Below are 20,677 nucleotides of genomic sequence, written 5' to 3'. Positions count from 1 at the left end.
ATTATTATATTTTTTACAATTATTATTATAATTTTTAATTAATTATTTGAAATATAAGAATATTATTTTTATATTTTTATTTTAATTAATAATATAAAAATATAAAAACTAAAACATTCTAATAAAAGCATGACTAAGATTGAGCATGGTTAGATTGAGTCTTTAGCTTTTAATAAGATAATAATTTTACGTTGAAAAAGGAAAACGTGATTCCTTAGTTAGAATTCTCTAATTTATAGAATAAAAATTAAAAAAATAAGTTTCTAAATACTCACAGAAAAATTATTTTTATTCATTCTCATTCTTAGTCAATTTTCACCTATTAAACAGGCCTTAAAGCACTAAAAAATTAAATTAAAATTAAAAATTCAATTCCATTCCCATTTCTACGAAGTAGAGAAGCAGACCCTCACACTTTCTATCCGTAAGGCAGAAAACGCGTCAATCCATTATTATTGTTGGAAAACAGGTTAAATAAGCAATATAGAGAGCGATCCAAAGTAAAGGAAATGGCTACTGGGTTAAAGGATATGGTTGTCTCTCCCTTCTGTATTATGTTCTTGGTATTGTTTGCAGCACCTGCAGCACGCACAGGGTGCCCTGAAGAAAACTGCCATCGACATGGACCACTCATCCGTTTTCCATTCCGTCTAAAAAATAGCCACCCTGATTGTGGCTATCCCGGTTTTGATCTATCTTGCGCCAGCACTAACGAGACGGTGCTCGAGCTGCCAGAATCAGTGAAGCTCTTCGTCTCGAAGATTGATTACAAATCACAAAAGCTTCATGCATATGACCCAAATCGTTGCCTTCCAAAACATCTTCAGCACCTTAATTTATCAGCTTCTCTATTCCAGTTCGGATACGAGTATCTAGAAGACTTTACAGTATTCAGTTGTTCCGCAGAAGAATCTCGGATGTGGTCGAGATACGATATGTCCTGCGCAGATAGTGATCCTGACCGTCGTTTTATTGTTCTCAACTCTCATAGTTCAATCAGCGACTCGCCGTCCTTGTTATCTTGCGGCAAGCAGTATAATGTTTCTTTAGTCCCACATCAAATGCTCTATTATCCAAAGGGAGATCTTATTTTCAACTGGTCCACACCAAATTGTACAAAGTGCGAAGCAGAAGGGAAGTTATGCAAGTTGAAGCATAGTGCTGAACCTGAAATTGAGTGCTCAGATATCCCAAAACAGCACAGAGGTGTATTTTACATTTTCTGATTCTTTATTATTTTTATTTCCTCTAAGAAAAAAGGGGGTAATTTTGTTGATCTATTTCCAACTTTTCATTCAATCAGCATCATTTCTTCCAAATTATCCAAGTACACCGACTACTGGATGCTAATGTTATTTTCTTTACAGGTGCAACAATGAGAAAGAAGATCATAGGTAAAATTTGTGCATGTTAACATCTCTGTTATTAAAACAAATGAACAGAATATTAACTATGATTGTTTATCTTGCAGTTACAGGTACAGCCCTGGGTTCATCTTTCCTAGGACTAGTTATTGCGGTGATCTACTATGTTCATAGATCAGATAAAGCCGAAAAGAACAATCAAAAAAGAATCAAAGAATTTTTAGAGGATTACAAAGCTCTCAAGCCCACAAGGTTTACTTATGCTGATATTAAGAGAATTACCAACCAATTCATGAACCTGCTGGGTGAAGGAGCTTATGGAACGGTGTACAAAGGGAAGTTATCCAATGAAATTCTAGTAGCTGTTAAAGTCCTCAAAAGTTCCATAGGGAATGGGGAAGAGTTTATAAATGAAGTAGGTACAATGGGTAGAATCCACCATGTTAATGTAGTTCGCTTGGTTGGTTTTTGTGCTGATGGATTTAGAAGAGCTCTAGTTTATGAGTATTTACCAAAAAATTCACTTCAGAAATTCATCTCTTCAGCAGACAACAAAAATAATTTTCTTGGTTGGAAGAAGCTGCAAGCTATTGCCCTTGGCATAGCAAAAGGGATTGAGTATCTTCACCAGGGATGCGACCAACGAATCCTCCATTTTGATATCAAACCACATAACATCCTTCTTGATGACAACCTGAACCCGAAAATCTCGGATTTTGGCATGGCTAAGTTGTGTTCCAAGGATCAAAGTGCAGTTTCCATGACAGCAGCTAGGGGCACCATGGGATATATAGCACCTGAAGTGTACTCCAGGAACTTTGGGAATGTGTCCCATAAGTCGGACGTTTACAGCTTTGGAGTATTAGTGCTTGAAATGGTTGGAGGGAGGAAGAACGTTGAAGTTGCAGCAGAGAATGCTTGCCAGATCTATTTTCCAGAATGGATTTATAATCTCTTAGAGCGAGGAGAAGACCTGAGAATCCATATTGAAGAGGAGGGAGATGCAAATATTGCAAAGAAGCTTGCAATTGTTGGGCTCTGGTGCATTCAGTGGCATCCAGTCCAGCGTCCTTCCATGAAAGTAGTTGTTCAAATGTTGGAAGGAGGAGAAAATTTAACCATTCCTCCTAATCCCTTTGCCTCTACCTCTTCAGGTACCAAAAGAACAAATGCAACATTGCCTGGAAGACGCCCACCCCAGGAATTAGACGTCATCTCTGAATTAGAATGAGCGCACAACTTCTCTGCAGCAAATTTTCTTCATTTATGCGATTTCATTAATCCAGCAAAAGATGAAATTCCACTATTTCATTTGCAAAATATGATGTGATTGTTTGTACTTTTTGAGAGTGCCTTATAAATCTTTTATTAGAAAAGATATTTACATCTCACATTGTATTCCTCTTCATTAAGCAAAACAATTCATTTAAAAATACACAATAAAAAATTTTTTAGCTAAAAAAAAATCACAAGAAGAAAACTGAAAATACATCAGCGAGAAAAATTATTGGCTTTACAACCAGCTCATCCTTTGCTTTCTACTAAACTAGCGGAATGCACAGTAATATATATATATATATATATATATATATATATATATATATATATATATATATATATATATATATATATATATATATATAATTTTTAAATTATAAAGATTTTAATATTGCTATTTAAAATATTAAAATTCTAAAATGTTAGTAATAAATTTTAATCAAATAAATTAACAATTACTCTCAAATCAATGAATTTAATAGTCATAAATTTTTTTAATAGCCATAAATTATTCTTCATATATAATAATAATAATAATAATAATAATAATAATAATTTAAAATAATAAAAATAAAATTAAAGTAAATTAAAATTTATTAAATGCATAAAAGGAAGAGAAAACAATTTTTAAATATTAATTTTTCTTTAAAGTAAATACGAGTCTTGATTTTATTGTAATTGACTTTTTAAATTAAAAATTAAAAATATAATAATATGTGATAATTATATTTAATAATTATATTACATCTGTTTAAAAAATATAAAAAATATTTAATGTTGACTTTTCTCTTTTAAAAATTTAAAAATTAATTGATAGATATTACAAAAAAAAAAATTAATCATTAATTTCTCATAAAAATTTAAATATGCTTGATTGTAATTTAGAGTAGATATTTTAAAGGAAATTAAACTTTTAGTTGTAGTAATAATTGAATAATCATTATAATATTAGTTAAATTTTAAAATTAAATGTCTTGAATTGTCAAATTATTAGCAATTAAATATTAAATTTAATTACAATAAATGTATTTAAAAATATTTCACTTTTCTTTAAAGTAACTACCATTGACTTTTTAAATTAAAAAGTAGGAAACTTGTAATGAATGATAATTATATTTAATAATCAATACTTTTTCTATTATTTAAATTTGAAAAATCAAAATAATTAAGAATCATATTTAAAAAAAATATATAATAATTATATATTACAACTGTTTAAAAAATATAGAAAAATTATTATCAATAAATTTAATTAAAAATTGTTACTTACTATGAATGTGATAAATTTAAAATTCTATATTTTTTTGAATCTATTTTATAAAATCTGAACAATTTCTTCATCAGAAAGCGAATATGGAATATATATAAATTAGCATATGTGTATTCATTCAGTATAATTAATAAATTAATATGATTAACTCTTAATTTTTTCTATTTCTAATTAAATTAAGTTTTTCTAGACATTTGTAATAATAATAATAATAACAATAATAATAATAGCTACTTCTTATAATATTAAAATGTAATAATTATATAATTTGTAACTTACATATACATAATTAGGGAATCAATAACTTAATCATAATTTATAGAAATTATATCATTAATTAATTTTCTAAATAATAATAAAATAATATAACATAACATGATTAATATTAACTAAATTAATAACATTAATTATTTATTAATATACTATAAAAAATATCAAAAAATAATGAAAATTGAATATTAATATAAATTTATTATTTACAATAACTATAAAAATAAATTTTTATTTTATTTTATTTTTCCATAATTCATTTTATATAGCATTCAATATACAGTTAAAAATATGTATTTATTAAATGAATACTAAAATAAGATAAATAAAAATAAAATAATATTAAAGTAAGTTAAAAATTATTAAATATATAAAAGAGAAAGAGAAAGAAAGCAAAGTATTTAATTCCATGTGACTACTTTCACAGTATAATTTTAAATTATTTTATTAATTTTAAGAGATATATATAATTCTTAAATTTTTATAATTAAATAAAATAATTAAAATTTTAAAAATCATTAAATGAGAAATTTATAAAATTATTAAAATATGTCTAATATTTTTAATTAGTTAACCATAAAATTGTGATAATAATGATAATAGTAAAAATAATTAATGGTAATAGTAATGATAATAATTAATTACATTAATTAATATAATTATTAAATATAACCTCTTTATATATATATATATATATATATATATATAAAATAAAGAATTTTTTCTAAATCTAATTAAATTAAGGTTTCTACATAATAATAATAATAATAATAATAATAATAATAATAATAATAATAATAATAATAATAATAATAATAGCTACTTATTACAATATTAAAGTAATAACTAAGTAAATAGTTTGTAACTTATATATGCATAATTAGGAAATTAATAACTTAATCATAATTTAAAAAATTGTATCATTAATTAATTTTTCTAAATGATAATAAAACAATATAACATAATTAATATTAACCAAAGTAATAATATTAATTATTTAATAATATACTATAAAAAATATAAAAAAATGAAAACTAAATATTGATACAAATTTCCTATTTGCCATAACTATGAAAATAAATTTTTTATTTCATTTCATTTTTCCTTAATTCATTTTATATATATATATATATATATATATATATATATATATATATATATATATATATATATATATATATATATATATATATATATATATATATTAATCACTAAGAATCTTGGTCCTAATTTAAAGTAGATATTTTAAAAGAAATTAAATTTAATTAAAACTATTTAAAAAATATAAATAAAATTTAATGTTGACCTTTCATTTTTTTAAATTAAAGATTAATTACTTTTAAAATTTTAATCATTAATTTCTCATAAGAATTTAAAAATCTCATAATTCCTGGTTTTAATTTAAAGTATATATTTTAAAGAAAATTAAATTTAATGAAAATTTTTATCATTAACTTCTAAAAAAAAATTTAAATCTCTCATGATTCTTGATTCTAATTTTAAATAGATATTTTAAGGAAATTAAACTTAATTATAGTAATAATAATGTTTTATTATTTAAATTTGAAATATCATATTAATTAAGAATTATATTTAGAAAATTAGATTATATAATAATTATATATTACAACTATTTAGGAAATATAGATAAAATTTAATTTTGATTTTTTTTAAATAACCTTTAATAATTAGACATCTTTTAAAAAAAATTAATTATTAATTTCTTACAAATATTCAAATTTCTTGATTTTTTGTTCTAATTTAGAATAGATATTTTAAGGAAAATTAAATTTAATTAAAACTATTTAGGAAATATAAATAAAATTTAATGTTGACCTTTTATTTAAAAAAAATAAAAATATTTAAATTTGGAAGTTATATAATAATTATATATTTTAACTCTTTAAAAAAATAATGAAAAGATTAGATTTTCAAAACAGAGTCTTTTTTGTAGTTACCATTCTTTCTTCTTCTCCTTCATTTTATTAGTGTTTTGCTTTAAAATGACAATTCCTCTTGTGATTCTTTCTGGATTCTTACTTTTTTTATTACTCTTTATGGTTTTTACTTAATTTCTCTAAAAAGAAAAATATTTGAACTTTATTTTTAAAGAATACAAAAAAACCTTAATTACTAAAAAGATTGTTTTTTTAGGCTTGTTCTTTTGCAATAGTAGGATCATTCTATTCTAATACCAGTTAAATAAAGATTGCCTTTATTTATTTGTTTTTTCTTTTAATACTATAAGAGGCATGTTTTATTTGTTGAAGTGAATCTTATGATGGATCTTCATAGTGTTTGATTTGTAAATTTAAGGTTGTAATGCTGATCTAATAATATGTTTGTGGTATAATCTCCAAATGAAGACACATGGCTTGCAATGACTTATTTGCTTCACTTCAAGTTTAAAGAATTATTACAATTCACAAATTATAGAATTTGGACCACAAAGAATAAAATATTATTCCCTTAATTTATTGTACTCAATAAATTGAACTTTGATATTGATAAAAAGGAAAATGTGTATTTAGACATATTGAAGATTATTTTTATGTGTATTTAAGCATTAAAAAGTAAATTTGGATTATAACTTAAAAATTAAATAAGAGAAAAAAATTACTATCAATAAAATTGACAAATGAGGTACGGGAAAAAATTACTAGCAATAAATTTAATTTAATATAATTGACATATGTGGGAAGGAGAAAATATTGCTAACAATAAATTCAATTTAATATTGTCACTTGACATTACCACTTAGTATTGAAGAAAATTTGACTACTTTAAATAGTACCACATCACATAAATATAATTATTTTAGAATTTTATATGGCAGCACAAGGAAAAACCTGTCTACTTTGTATATATATATATATAGATATATATATAGATATAGTAAAAAGTTAAATTTGGATTATAACTTAAAAATTAAATAACATTTATATATTATAATTATATAGGATATTAAATTAAAATTAAAGATTAAATTATGGAAAATTAATATTCTATAAATATTATATAAAATTTAATAAATATTAATTTAATATAATTGGCATATATGACAAGGAAAAAAATTACTAGCAATAAATTCAATTTAATATTACCCATCGACATAAATGTAATAATATTAGAATCCTATATGGCAATACAGAAGAAAATTTGATTGCTTTAAATATTGCTACGTGGCATAAATATAATAATTTTAGAATCTTATGTGACAGCACCAGAAAAATATCATTCTGCTTTATATATATATATATATATATATATATATATATATATATATAGAGAGAGAGAGAGAGAGAGAGAGAGAGAGAGAGAGAGAGAGAGAGATTATTGAACTTGTACCTTCCACAAATTTTCACTTGGTTGAAATTGAAGTATGTTGTTTCTCAACTTTCGAGTGGTAGACTTGCATGGTTTCTTGCCCCTTTCAAACGTTATTAGCATTGACTATCGTGTTGTGAATTAATGATATCAATTTGATATATCCAACGATGTCGATTATTGAACTTGTACCTTCCACAAATTTTCACTTGGTTGAAATTGAAGGATGTTGTTTCTCAACTTTCGAGTGGTAGACTTGCATGGTTTCTTGCCCCTTTCAAACGTTATCAGCATTGACTATCGTGTTGTGAATTAATGACCCTACTGTCGCAAATTCGGATCAATTTGATATATCCAACGATGTCGATTATTGAACTTGTACCTTCCACAAATTTTCACTTGGTTGAAATTGAAGGATGTTGTTTCTCAACTTTCGAGTGGTAGACTTGCATGGTTTCTTGCCCCTTTCAAACGTTATCAGCATTGACTATCGTGTTGTGAATTAATGACCCTACTGTCGCAAATTCGGATCAATTTGATATATGTTTAGTCAAATTTTTGAATAAATGTGATTTTATTTTTGCATAAATATTATTTTAATATTTTGTGCACTACTGAGTCCTAGTACTCAGCGATAGCTTTTATTGCTGTCACAGATACAGAGACTAGAGAAGCAGCAGACTGAGTTGCTAAAGATTGAGGATCATTCAGCCTAAAGACTTCGGGTATAATTTATACCCTAATTGTAAATATTTCTTTTGATGTATATATTGCACATAAATGTATGGACATGTAAAAATGGGTCTCGAGCAGTTGTAAAAAATTTGTATAAAGTTGAAATATATATTGTAGTTTGAAATTCTCTTAATGTAAATTTTATAATGATCTATTTAAATTGTTTTGTTTCTAACGAAATATGAATGGAACTATTTTATTTAATTTGAATGAAATGGATTGTTAGTATTTTGATGATCATTGGATAGTGGATTTGAAATTGAAAGTTGATAAATGTGTTGAGAACTTGATTGAGATTGCGTATGAAATTGAAGCAGTTGTTGAGAAAATTTTTAGAAGTGCTTTTTACAGGTATTTGAAGAACTGTTTTCTCAAAATACAGAGGGAACTCTGTCAAAATTTTTATAAAATTTGCGGAAAAATAAAATGGGCTAAAATTTCCAACTAGCTTTCAACTTAATTACATGTTTAAAATACTTATTAGAAATGCTCACCACTTATCAAAAATAAGAAAATTATTTTAAAATCTCTTGTAGGGTACTTAATGAGTTATCGGTAGGTGAAGTTCGGTAGTTCATTAGATATTCTACGGGATCATGTTATGCCTTACAGAGGGGTAAGGTGTGACATGTTTTAGTGGTATCAGAGCAAATTTTTGAAGTATGTTTTAACATATAAATTTGTGTCTTTCTTATTAAGTACAACTGCTCAATGTCCATAATTGTTACATACAGTGCATTACATCATGAATATGAACTAACGGAAGGAAATCTCCACGTGTTACTTGTTCAGGAGATACCCTACTCCAGACTGTTATGGAAGAAGGGGATCGCTCAGTTGAGCAGTCTGTTGAAGCTGAGGCACAAGGGGAAGCCCCAGCTTTACCGAATGTTAGTGGGTAGCACCACCAGCCCCACAAATGCCACAGTTCCCTGCACAGTTTGCACAGCAGATGGTTGCGATGTTTCAACAAATGGCTGGGGGTATGCCTACTCAAGCTCCACCCCAACCACCTGTGGCACAACCACTGCCTCCAGTCAGACAATATGATAAATTACTGAAGTATGGGGCTGCAGAATTTAAAGTCTGATGGACCCTTTAGAGGCGAGCAATGGCTTGAAAGAATGGGCCAGTATTTAGAAGCTACATTGCCAAGATGAACTGAAGTTTGAGTACTGCGTGTCGCCATCTGCAGGGATGCGTATGATTGGTGGAAGACCATCCCCACGGCTTGGTGAACCACGATGTTGACACAGGATGACTTCATTAGAGAATTCAGACAAAAATACATCCCAGATGCATATATTGACCAGAAATTGCAAGAATTTTTGAGTCTGAAACAAGGAAACCGATCGGTGGCAGAGTATGAGAGGGAGTTCTCCCGCCTGAGTCACTATGCGGGGAGTCTCCTTACTACCAGCAAGGCAAGATGCAAGAGATTTGAGACGGGTTTGAAGCCCAGCATAAGGATGCAAGTTGTGGGATTCTGACACAGCAACTTTTCAGAGCTCATGTCTCAAGCACTTGAGTTGGAAAGAATAGAATCAGAAGCAACACCAGTGAAAGAAAAATCAGAGAAAGCTGAGAAATCAGACAAAGACAAGGGGGAAAAGTCTGTAGAGCCGAGTTCTGGTGGGACTTCTGGGAAAAAGAAGAAGTTTAGTGGACCCAGCAGGGGTCGAGGTGGGAGATTTGGTAGGGGCCGATTCTGCGGGCGGAGACCCCTAGGTGCAGTCGTGATCGGCGAGGGTTCACATTCGCCGCCCTATGAGACTTGTGGCAAGATTCATAGGGGGGAGTGCTACTGGGCCACTGGAGCCTGCTTTAACTGCGGTACCAAGGGCCATATAGCTAAAGACTGTACTAGTGCTCCGAGATATAGTCCAGCTCCTACTACTGCGAAGGGATCTATTCAGAGTCCTGCTCTCAGAGGTTCACAGTCAGTTGGCAAAGGAAGAGGTAGAGGTAGAGGCACTACTTGAGCGATCGAGCACGATTGGTCGATCGGGACAAGGAAGTGCTTCAACCAGAATCTACACAATGAGACAGCGAGAAGAGGCTGAGACTTCTGATGTGGTAGCTGGTACATTCTCTATCTCTGATCAAGAAGTATTTGTATTATTTGATCCGGGTTCAACCCATTCATATGTTAGTGCTAGCATAGTCAGTTCACTTGCTGTTCCATGTGTGCAAATGGGTTTTGAAGTGCTAGTAACTAGTCTGTTAGGACAAGAGGTTCGGGTCAACAGAATCTATAGAGACTGTCCTTTAGTGATCCAAGGACATGTTTTCCTGTCAGACTTGATTGAAATGCCCTTCAGAGAGTATGATATTATCTTGGGCATGGATTGGTTAGCCAGGCATCACGCCATGATTGACTGTAGACTGAAGACAGTCACTTTTGGTCTCCCTCTGTATGGTGATGTGGTAATACATGGGGAGAGGCATTTACTGCCATCAAACATCATTTCGGCTGCACTAGCCAGAAGAATGATCAGAAAGGGGTGTGAAGCATACTTGGCACATGTGATAGACACCCAAGTGGGGAGTCCAGCACTAAGGGACATTCCTACTGTATGTGATTTTCTGGATGTATTTCCTGATGAATTACCAGGATTACCTCCAGAAAGAGAGGTGCAGTTTGAGATTAATGTTATGCCTGGTGTGGACCCAATCTCCATAACGCCATATAGAATGGCACTGCGAATTGAAAGAGTTGAAAGTGCGATTGCAAGAATTGCTTGACAAGGGCTTTATCCGCCCTAGTGTGTCACCTTAGGAGCGGTATTGTTTGTTAAGAAGAAAGATGGCACTCTCCGCTTGTGCATTGATTATCAGCAGTTGAATAAGGTGACAATAAAGAATAGATATCCATTGCCCCGCATTGATGATTTGTTTGATCAGTTGAGGGGTGCAGCTGTGTTCTCCAAAATTGACACGAGATCGAGTTATTATCGATTGAAAGTACAAGAGCGATATTGCCAAAACTGCCTTCAGAACCCGCTATGGCCATTATGAATTCCTAGTCATGCCATTCGGGTTAACTAATGCTCCGGCTGCTTTCATGGATCTGATGAACACTATCTTCAGACCATACCTCGACCAGTTTGTTGTGATATTCATAGATGATATATTGGTCTATTCGAGGAATGCAGAAGAGCATGATAGACATCTGCGGATTGTACTGCAGACTTTGAGAGAAACCTCTATATGCCAAATTGTCGAAATGTGAATTTTGGCTGAAGGAGATATCCTTTTTGGGGCACATAGTATCAGCAGAGGGTATTAAGGTAGATCCAAGTAAGATTGAAGCTGTCCTTAATTGGAGGCCACCCAAAAATGTCACAAAAATTCGTAGTTTTCTGGGTTTAGCTGGATACTACCGTAGATTTGTGAAGGGATTCTCCATGTTGGCATCTCCATTGACCAAGCTGCTTAGAAAAGATGTAAAATTTCAGTGGACGGACAAATGCAGTGAGTTTTGATGAATTGAAGAGATGTTTGACTGAAGCTCCAGTCCTGACTTTACCTACTCTGGGTAAAGAATATACAGTATATAGTGATGCTTCTCACAATGGGTTAGGCTGTGTATTGATACAAGATCGAAATGTCATTGCCTATGCATCACGCCAGCTAAAACCGCATGAGAGGAATTATCCGACACATGACTTGGAGCTTGCAGCTATAGTGTTTGCTCTTAAGATCTGGAGACATTATTTGTATGGGGAGAAGTGCTATATCTATACAGATCATAAGAGTTTGAAGTATTTGGGCACCCAGAGAGAGTTGAATTTGAGACAGAGGAGATGGTTAGAGTTGATAAAAGACTATGATTGTCTGATAGACTATCAGCCAGGGAAAGCTAATATTGTGGCTGATGCCTTAAGTCGCAAGACTATGGCAAGTCTACGGGTTACTCCTTTGTCTTTGGTACATGAGTTAAGATCATTGCATGCCAGCTTAGAGATTAATGATAATGGGCAGACAGCAGTTGCATGGCATGTACAGCCAGTGTTGATTGATCATATTAGAATGGCTGCTCAGAATGATCAGAAGAATCAGAAGCTGTTGGAAGAAGTCCGACAGGGCAAAAAACCAGAGTTCTCAATCAGAGATGATAGTTTACTATTACACTAGGGCAGAATGTGTGTTCCTAATAATGTTGATTTGAGGCAGATTATTTTAAAGGAAGCACATGAATCTCCTTTTGCCATGTACCCTGGTGGCACAAAAATGTATAGGGGGCTAAAGGAGCATTACTGGTGGATGGGTATGAAACGAGATGTGGCAGAGTTTGTATCCAAATGCCTAACTTGTCAGCAAGTGAAGGCAGAGCATCAAGTACCTATTGGGTTGTTACATCCACTACCAGTACCAGAATGGAAATGGGAGAGAATAATGATGGATTTTGTGATGGGACTTCCGAGGACACAGAAGAGTCATGATGCAGTTTGGGTCATTGTTGACAGACTGACTAAATCTGCTCATTTTCTGCCAGTCCGGATGGATTATAGTTTGGAAAGATTGGCCAAGTTATACATCAATGAGATTGTAAGACTGCATGGAGTGCCAGTATCCATCGTGTCAGACAGAGATCCTAGGTTCACTTCTAGATTCTGGGGTAGTCTTCAGAGAGCCCTAGGAACTAGATTGAACTTCAAGATCGCATTCCACCCACGCATGATGGCGGTCTAAGAGGGTAATTCAGATCTTGGAGGACATGCTACGGGCTTGTGTGATTGAGTTTGAGGGTAGTTGGGATATACACTTGCCTTTGATTGAGTTTGCTTACAACAACAGCTACCAATCAAGCATTGGGATGCCTCCATATGAAGCTTTGTATGGCAGGAAATGTAGAACCCCGTTGTGTTGGAATGACGTGGGTGAAAGAAAGATGATTGGACCTGAAATCGTTCAGCAAACTGAAGAGAAAATCAGGGTGATTAGAGGTCGACTTAAGACTGCATCAGACCGTCAGAAGTCCTACATTGATTTGAAAAGAAGGGATATTCAGTATGCAGTGGGTGAGAAAGTTTTCCTCAAGGTTTCTCCTTGGAAGAGAATTATGAGATTCGACAGAAAGGAAACGAGTCCTCGTTTCATTGTGACATATGAGGTTATGGTAAGAGTTGTTCATTTGGCATATCGGTTGGCACTACCTCGAGTTGGAAAAGATACATAATGTCTTCCATGTGTCTATGTTGAGGAGGTATCGATCAGACCCATCTCATGTACTACCAGTAGAGGAAATTGAAGTAAATCCAGACCTCACATATGAAGAAGAACCCATAAAGATTCTGGCTTATGAGGTGAAGCAGCTACGAAACAAGCAAATACCGTTGGTAAAAGTACTGTGGAACCATCATTCGAACCAGGAGGCTACTTGGAAACGAGAGGAGGACATGAGGAGACAGCACCCACAGTTGTTCAGAGATTGATACCAGGTAAAATTTCGAGACGAAATTTATTTTAAGGGGGGGAGAATTGTAACACCCGTTTGCATAACTGGTAGATTTCATTATTCGTGACGGTGTCGGTCGGATAATTAAGGGGATTAGAACCACACTTAAGACAATTAGAGAAGCTATAAACACAAATAATTAGTAATGTTCAATTAGTTAAGTATAAACAAGAAAAACAGAACATAAGAAGTTAAACGAGCCGAGAGTCACAGCGATGGGTGACCTCCTCGAGAGCATTGCGAAGTCATTTTAAACTCAAATTTGAACCGTAAAAAGTAGTGACGCGGTCCTTAGGACTCTTATGGACACAGTGAAAAAGAAAATCACGAAAAGAACTGTTAAGTCAGTCAAATAATTAGGTCAGGGAACCGAAAGAAATATGGAATTATTTGCAAACCGGGATGAACCGGCGATGGGCAATTTGGTCAATTGACCCCGAGAGCTGACTCCTGACCTAACTGTCAAATAAAATTGGAGAAAAGAAAATTTCAGAATCGAGAATTAAATTAACGAACTAATAGAAAAATAGAAAAAAAAAAAGGAAAAATCAAAAAGTAAAAAGGTGATGACATCATGCATGACCTCATGCATGATGCCATAACTAAACTAATTAATTTAATTAATTAATTGGAAATTTTGTGGTCTTCCATAACTAAAATAAATAAAGAAAATAAAAGAAAAAAAAAAGTAAAAATCACTTCTTCTTCCTTCCATCTTGCCGCCCCATCTTCCCCATATTCCCTCCATGAAAATTTTCCATTAAAGCTTGCACTCAAGCTTTAATCTCTCCACTTGATCCTAATAACCCCCTTAAAATACTCCCTAGAGCTTGTTATTATAATTTGAGAAGAAGACTACAAGAGGAAAGAAGGGCTAAGAGAGAGATTTGAAGCTTTAAGTTGAGGTTAGTATATTAAACTCCTTATTTTTCCATTTAAATGCATAATTAGTGGTTGAAATAAGCTTAGAATTTATGAAATGAAATAAAAATATGGGGGAAGGACCATTGCTGAAATTCGGCTAGCTTGAAGAGGGGATATCAATTGTATGGCTTGAGGGTTTTGAATGAGTTAAGAAACCTTACTTAGTTGAATGATTAGCATTAAAACCATTAAATGTAGTTAAATGCATGAGATGAATGAGTAAGGGTTTGAATGTTAGGGTTTGTGAACCAAATTTTGGAGAAATGCTTAAATGATGACTTTGGTCTATTGTGAGATGAAAAATGGTCAATAATGACCAAAAGAGATGTGTGGAAATTGTGAGAATGAAAGTTAAATTCGTAGCAGCATGACCAAGCCAACTTTGAAGGACCAAAACGGAAATTTTACAAGTCCAATTGATATGCCACCAATTGGGGATGAAAATAGACATAAAATAGCACAATTTTCATTGAGGAACCATGGCCAAAAACTGACCAAAACTTAGTGAACCAATTGACCAAAGTGAAATGAGAGCAGGCTGCCACTGCACAAACTGACCAAATGAACAGTAATTGTTCATTTGGTCATAACTCGAGCTAGAAAGGTCAAAATGACCTGAAATTTTACCAGTAATTAGATAAGATATAGATCTAAAACTTTCATGAAGAACACCAACCCAAATTATGCCATTAACCTAATCAAATGATTGAGCAAAGTTGAGTTACTGAACCTGCAAAACTGCAGATTTCCATTTGAACAGTAAAGTTCCAATGGCTATAACTCTCTCTAGAAAACTCCGATTTAGGCGATTCTTGAACCGATGGAAACCTAAGACATAGTAGAACATTTCGTATGAAGGAAATTAGACCAAATTATGGACTTAACTTGATCAAATTATTGAATGAAGTTGGATAAAAAATCTGTCAGAACCTAAATTGCAGCATGAACAGTGCACGTGAACAGTAATAGTATTTTGGCTATAACTTGAGCTACAAAACTTCAATTGGGGTGATCCAAAAATGAGAATACACTTAAGACAATAAGGAACATTTTCTATGAAGGAAGTTTTGCCAAATTCCAACAGTAAAAGGGCCAATGGAACAGTGCAACTTGGAGCACCAAAACTGAAAATTTGACAATTTGGCCAAAAGGATTTAAGCTTTGAGAAAATGACCAAAACCAACAAATTTAATGATCAAAATGTGTTATGTGGGTGAAGTTGTAGTTCCCATACCTATTAAGCCTTAGAAAGTCAACTATTTGACTTGAATAGTATAGTGAATAGTAACCCGAAACACAAAAATTTCGAGAATGTCGAATTTAACACGTTAGAACTAGGTAAATGTGAAGCTAAATTTATTTTGGATTTGTGTTAAGTTCTAGTACTGAAACATTGTAAAATTATGTGTTTCAGTTGAAAATAATATCGGGAAGGAACCCGAGGAACCGAGTCGAGGCTAAGGGACGACTCGCTTGAGGTTTGTGCACAACATCTCCATGCTTTAAAATTCATTGATAAAGTGAACGAAATATGTATTTTACTTGTGATTTGGAATTGTTGAAAGTTTATTTGTGACATTATTTATGATGTTTTGATTAAAACTGTGAAAGTTATTGTGTATATTTGAAATAGCAATGTTTAGCAAATTGTTAAGATAAGTTTTGAAACCACAGTATCATGACCATATATTTGAACACCTCACTAGCACGACTAGTGGGGGTAATTAGTTTCGAATTTTGATTCCTTCTCTGGAGAAGTATTGAGGTGTGCCAGTAGAAGAGAATGTGAATGGATATCCATATATTTGAGCTAGCTAGCCTTGTAATGTGATTTCTCTTTAGCCTCTAGCTATTGAGATTTTATTTGTTTCGAATGGCATGATCTAACTGTGGGTTTTATGAAATGTGTTTTGATACTTCGAAATGAACGTGGTTTGCATTAAAATCTCATAATTTATGTTTTGTGTTTAATGCTCATGTTTAGTCAAATTTTTGAATAAATGTGATTTTATTTTTGCATAAAGATTATTTTAGTATGTTGTGCACCACTGAGTCCTAGTACTCAGCGATAGCTTTATTCTTGTCATGAATCTGAGAACTAGAGGAAGCGTGATTGCTAAAGATTGAGGATCATTCAGCCTAAAGTCTTCGGGTATAATTTATACCCTAATTGTAAATATTTCTTTTGATGTATATATTGCACATAAATGTATGGACATGTAAAAATGGGTCTCGAGCAGTTGTATAAAATTTGTATAAAGTTGTAATATATATTGTAGTTTGAAATTCTCTTAATGTAAATTTTATAATGATCTATTTAAATTGTTTTGTTTCTAACGAAATATGAATGGAACTATTTTATTTAATTTGAATGAAATGGATTGTTAGTATTTTGATGATCATTGGATAGTGGATTTGAAATTGAAAGTTGATAAATGTGTTGAGAACTTGATTGAGATTGCATATGAAATTGAAGCAGTTGTTGAGAAAATTTTTAGAAGTGCTTTTTACAGGTATTTGAAGAACTGTTTTCTCAAAATACAGAGGTAACTCTGTCAAAATTTTTATAAAATTTACGGAAAAATAAAATGGGCTAAAATTTCCAACTAACTTTCAACTTAATTATATGTTTAAAATACTTATTAGAAATGCTCACCACTTATCAAAAATAAGAAAATTGTTTTAAAATCCTTTGTAGGTTACTTAATGAGTTATCGGTAGGTGAAGTTCGGTAGTTCATTAGGTATTCTACGGGATCATGTTATGCCTTACAGAGAGGTAAGGTGTGACACAAACGATTATTTTTTGTTTATAGTAATTATACACCTCTATTGCTAATTAGTGATGGCTCTTTTGGTAGGTCCTAATTTGGACACGTGCCACCTCTCTGTCTCATTCATTGCCATGAGATAGAGTCTCATTCATTACACTTTTGGTAGGTCTTAATTTCACTGCGTACGTTAGAATTGACCGAGTCTTTCAAGATGTAATTTTTCTTGCCTATAAATATGACTTTTATTTGTTAATAGTATTTTAATGATTATTATAAATAATTCATCTCATAAAAAATTAATTTTAAGATGTTAATTTGTTTTCAATAATTTCTAGTATGAATAACTTAATCTAAATAACAAAACATCAACAAGCTCATAGAAAAAAAAAAAATCCAATATACAAAGCGCTGTTTTGAATGTTGATTCCCTCGAGCCCACTGAGAAATAAGGATGGGCTTCAACATGGACATTAGTAGCCCACTATCTTTCCCAACCTCACCAATTTATTTATTATTATTCAACTTAAATAAATATATATTATTAATTTTAAATTAAAATTAAAACTTGGTTATTGTGGTTGCTATATTAAATTATATAAAATTAAATTTGTAAACTTGTAATTAAATTTCTCAACATTTGCAGTGTTACGTAATTCATTTTTTTGCAATAAACTAATGGAATAACCCGTGTTATGCACGGTTATATATATTTATATATATATATATATATTATTTTTTAATTAAAAATATTTTAATATTACTATTTAAAATTTTAAAATATTAGTAATAAATTTTAATCAAATTAGTTAATAATTACTCTCAAATCAATAAACTTAATAGTCATAATTTTTTTTAATGGTCATAAATTATTATTGATATATAATAATAATAATAATAATATTAAATTAAAGTAAATTAAAATTTATTAAATGCATAAAAGGAAGAGAAAAAAATTTAAAATATTAATTTTTCTTCAAAGTAAATATAAGTTTTGATTTTACTGCAATGTAATTGACTTTTTAAATTAAAAATTATGAACATGATAATATGTAATAATTATATTTATTAATTATATAACATCTATTTAAAAAATATAGAAAATACTTAATGTTGACTTTTCTCCTTTAAAAAATTAAAAATTAATGTTAAATATTATCTTTAATAATTCGACATGTTTAAAAAAAATTAATCATTAATTTCTCATAAAAAATAAAAAAATGTTTTATTTTAATTTAGAACAGATATTTTAAAGGAAATTAAACTTTTAATTGTAGTAATAATTGGATAATCATTATAATATTAGTTGAATTTTAAAATTAAATATCTTGAGTTGTCAAATTATTAGTAATTAAATATTAAATTTAATTGTAGTAAATGTGTTCAAAAGTATTTAACTTTCCTTTAAATAATTGCCTTTGACTTTTCAAATTAAAATGTAAGAAACTTGTAATGAATGACAATTATATTTAGTAATGAATACCTATTATTTAAATTTAGAATATTAAAATAATTAAGAGTCGTATTTAAAAATAAAATTATACAATAATTATATATTATAACTGTTTAAGAAATATAGAAAAATTATTATCAATAAATTTAATTAAAAATTACTACTTGCTATAAATGTAACAAATTTAAAATCCTATCTCTTCTTGAATTTGTTTTATAAAATCTAAACAACCTCTTTATCAGAAAGCGAACATAGAATATACATAAATGAACATATGTGTATTCATTGAGTATAATTAATAAATTAATATGATTAACTCATAGTTTTTCCTATCTCTAATTAAATTACAATTTTCTAGATATTTATAATAATAATAATAATAATAATAATAATAATAATAATAGCTACTTATTGTAATATTAAAATGTAATAATTATATAATTTATAACTTACATATATATATAATTAGGGAATTAATAACTTAATCATAATTTATAAAAATTATATCATTAATTAATTTCTAAATTATAATAAAATAATATAACATAACATGATTAATATTAACTAAATTAATAATATTAATTATTTATTAATATACTATAAAAATATCAAAAAATAATGAAAATTGAATATTAATGTAAATGTATTGTTTACCATAACTATGAAAATAAATTTTTATTTTATTTCATTTTTCTACAATTTATTTTATATAGCATTCAATATACAGTTGAAAATATGTCTTTATTAAGTGAATAATAAAATAAGATAAATAAAAATAAAATAATATTAAAGTAAGTATTTAACTATATATATAAAAGAGAAAGAGAAAGAAAGCAAAGTATTTAACATCATGTGACTACTTTCACAGCATAATTTTAAATTATTTTATTAATTTTAAGATATATATAATTCTTAAATTTTTATAATTAAATGAAATAATTAAAAATTTAAGAATTATTAAATGAAAATTTTATAAAATTATTAAATATGTCTAATATTTTTAGTTAGTTAACCATAAAAATTGTGATAATAATGGTAATAGTAAAAATAATTAATGATAATAGTAATGATAATAATTAATTATATTAATTAATATAATTATTAAATATAACCTCTCTCTCTCTCTCTCTCTCTCTCTCTCTCTCTCTCTCTCTCTCTCTCTCTCTCTCTCTCTATATATATATATATATATATATATATAAAAGAGTTTTTCCTATTGAGATTTCTATATAATAATAATAATAATAATAATAATAATAGCTACTTATTACAATATTAAAGTAATAACTAAGTAAATAATTTGTAACTTATATACACATGGTTAGGGAATTAATAACTTAATCATAATTTTAAAAAATTATATCATTAATTAATTTTTCTAAATGATAATAAAACAATATAACATAATTAATATTAACCAAAGTAATAATATTAATTATTTATTAATATACTATAAAAAATATAAAAAAATAAAAATTAAATATTGATATAAATTTCCTATTTACCATAAGTATGAAAATAAATTTTTATTTCATTTCATTTTTCCATAATTCATTATATATATATCATTTAATATATAATTAAAAATATATCCCCTATTCCTGATTTTAATTTAGAGTACATATTTTAAAGAAAATAAACTTAATGAAAATTTTTATCATTAATTTCTCAAAAAAATTCAAATATCTCATGATTCTTAATTTTAATTTTAAACATATATTTTAAAGAAAATTAAACCTAATTATGGGGTATATATATATATATTAATCACCAAGAATCTTGGTCTTAATTTAGAGTAGATATTTTAAAGGAAATTAAATTTAAT

At 29.3% G+C, this 20,677-nt stretch overlaps 1 protein-coding gene across 1 annotated transcript; it reads left to right on the top strand.

The window, feature by feature from the left end:
- Positions 1–386: 386 nt before the first annotated feature.
- On the top strand, positions 387–2,742 carry LOC110637516 (rust resistance kinase Lr10). Its single transcript, XM_021787656.2, has 3 exons — positions 387–1,206; positions 1,368–1,394; positions 1,472–2,742. The coding sequence occupies exons 1-3, from the start codon at positions 510–512 to the stop codon at positions 2,593–2,595; spliced, it is 1,848 nt and encodes a 615-aa protein (XP_021643348.1). The 5' UTR covers positions 387–509; the 3' UTR covers positions 2,596–2,742.
- The last annotated feature ends 17,935 nt before the right edge of the window (positions 2,743–20,677 follow it).

This window comes from Hevea brasiliensis, chromosome 17 (assembly GCF_030052815.1).
Source record: "Hevea brasiliensis isolate MT/VB/25A 57/8 chromosome 17, ASM3005281v1, whole genome shotgun sequence".
In the NCBI taxonomy this organism is placed as follows: Eukaryota; Viridiplantae; Streptophyta; class Magnoliopsida; order Malpighiales; family Euphorbiaceae; genus Hevea; species Hevea brasiliensis.
The sequence above is the reverse complement of the archived record's forward strand: the minus strand, read 5'-3'. Positions and strand labels throughout refer to the sequence as shown.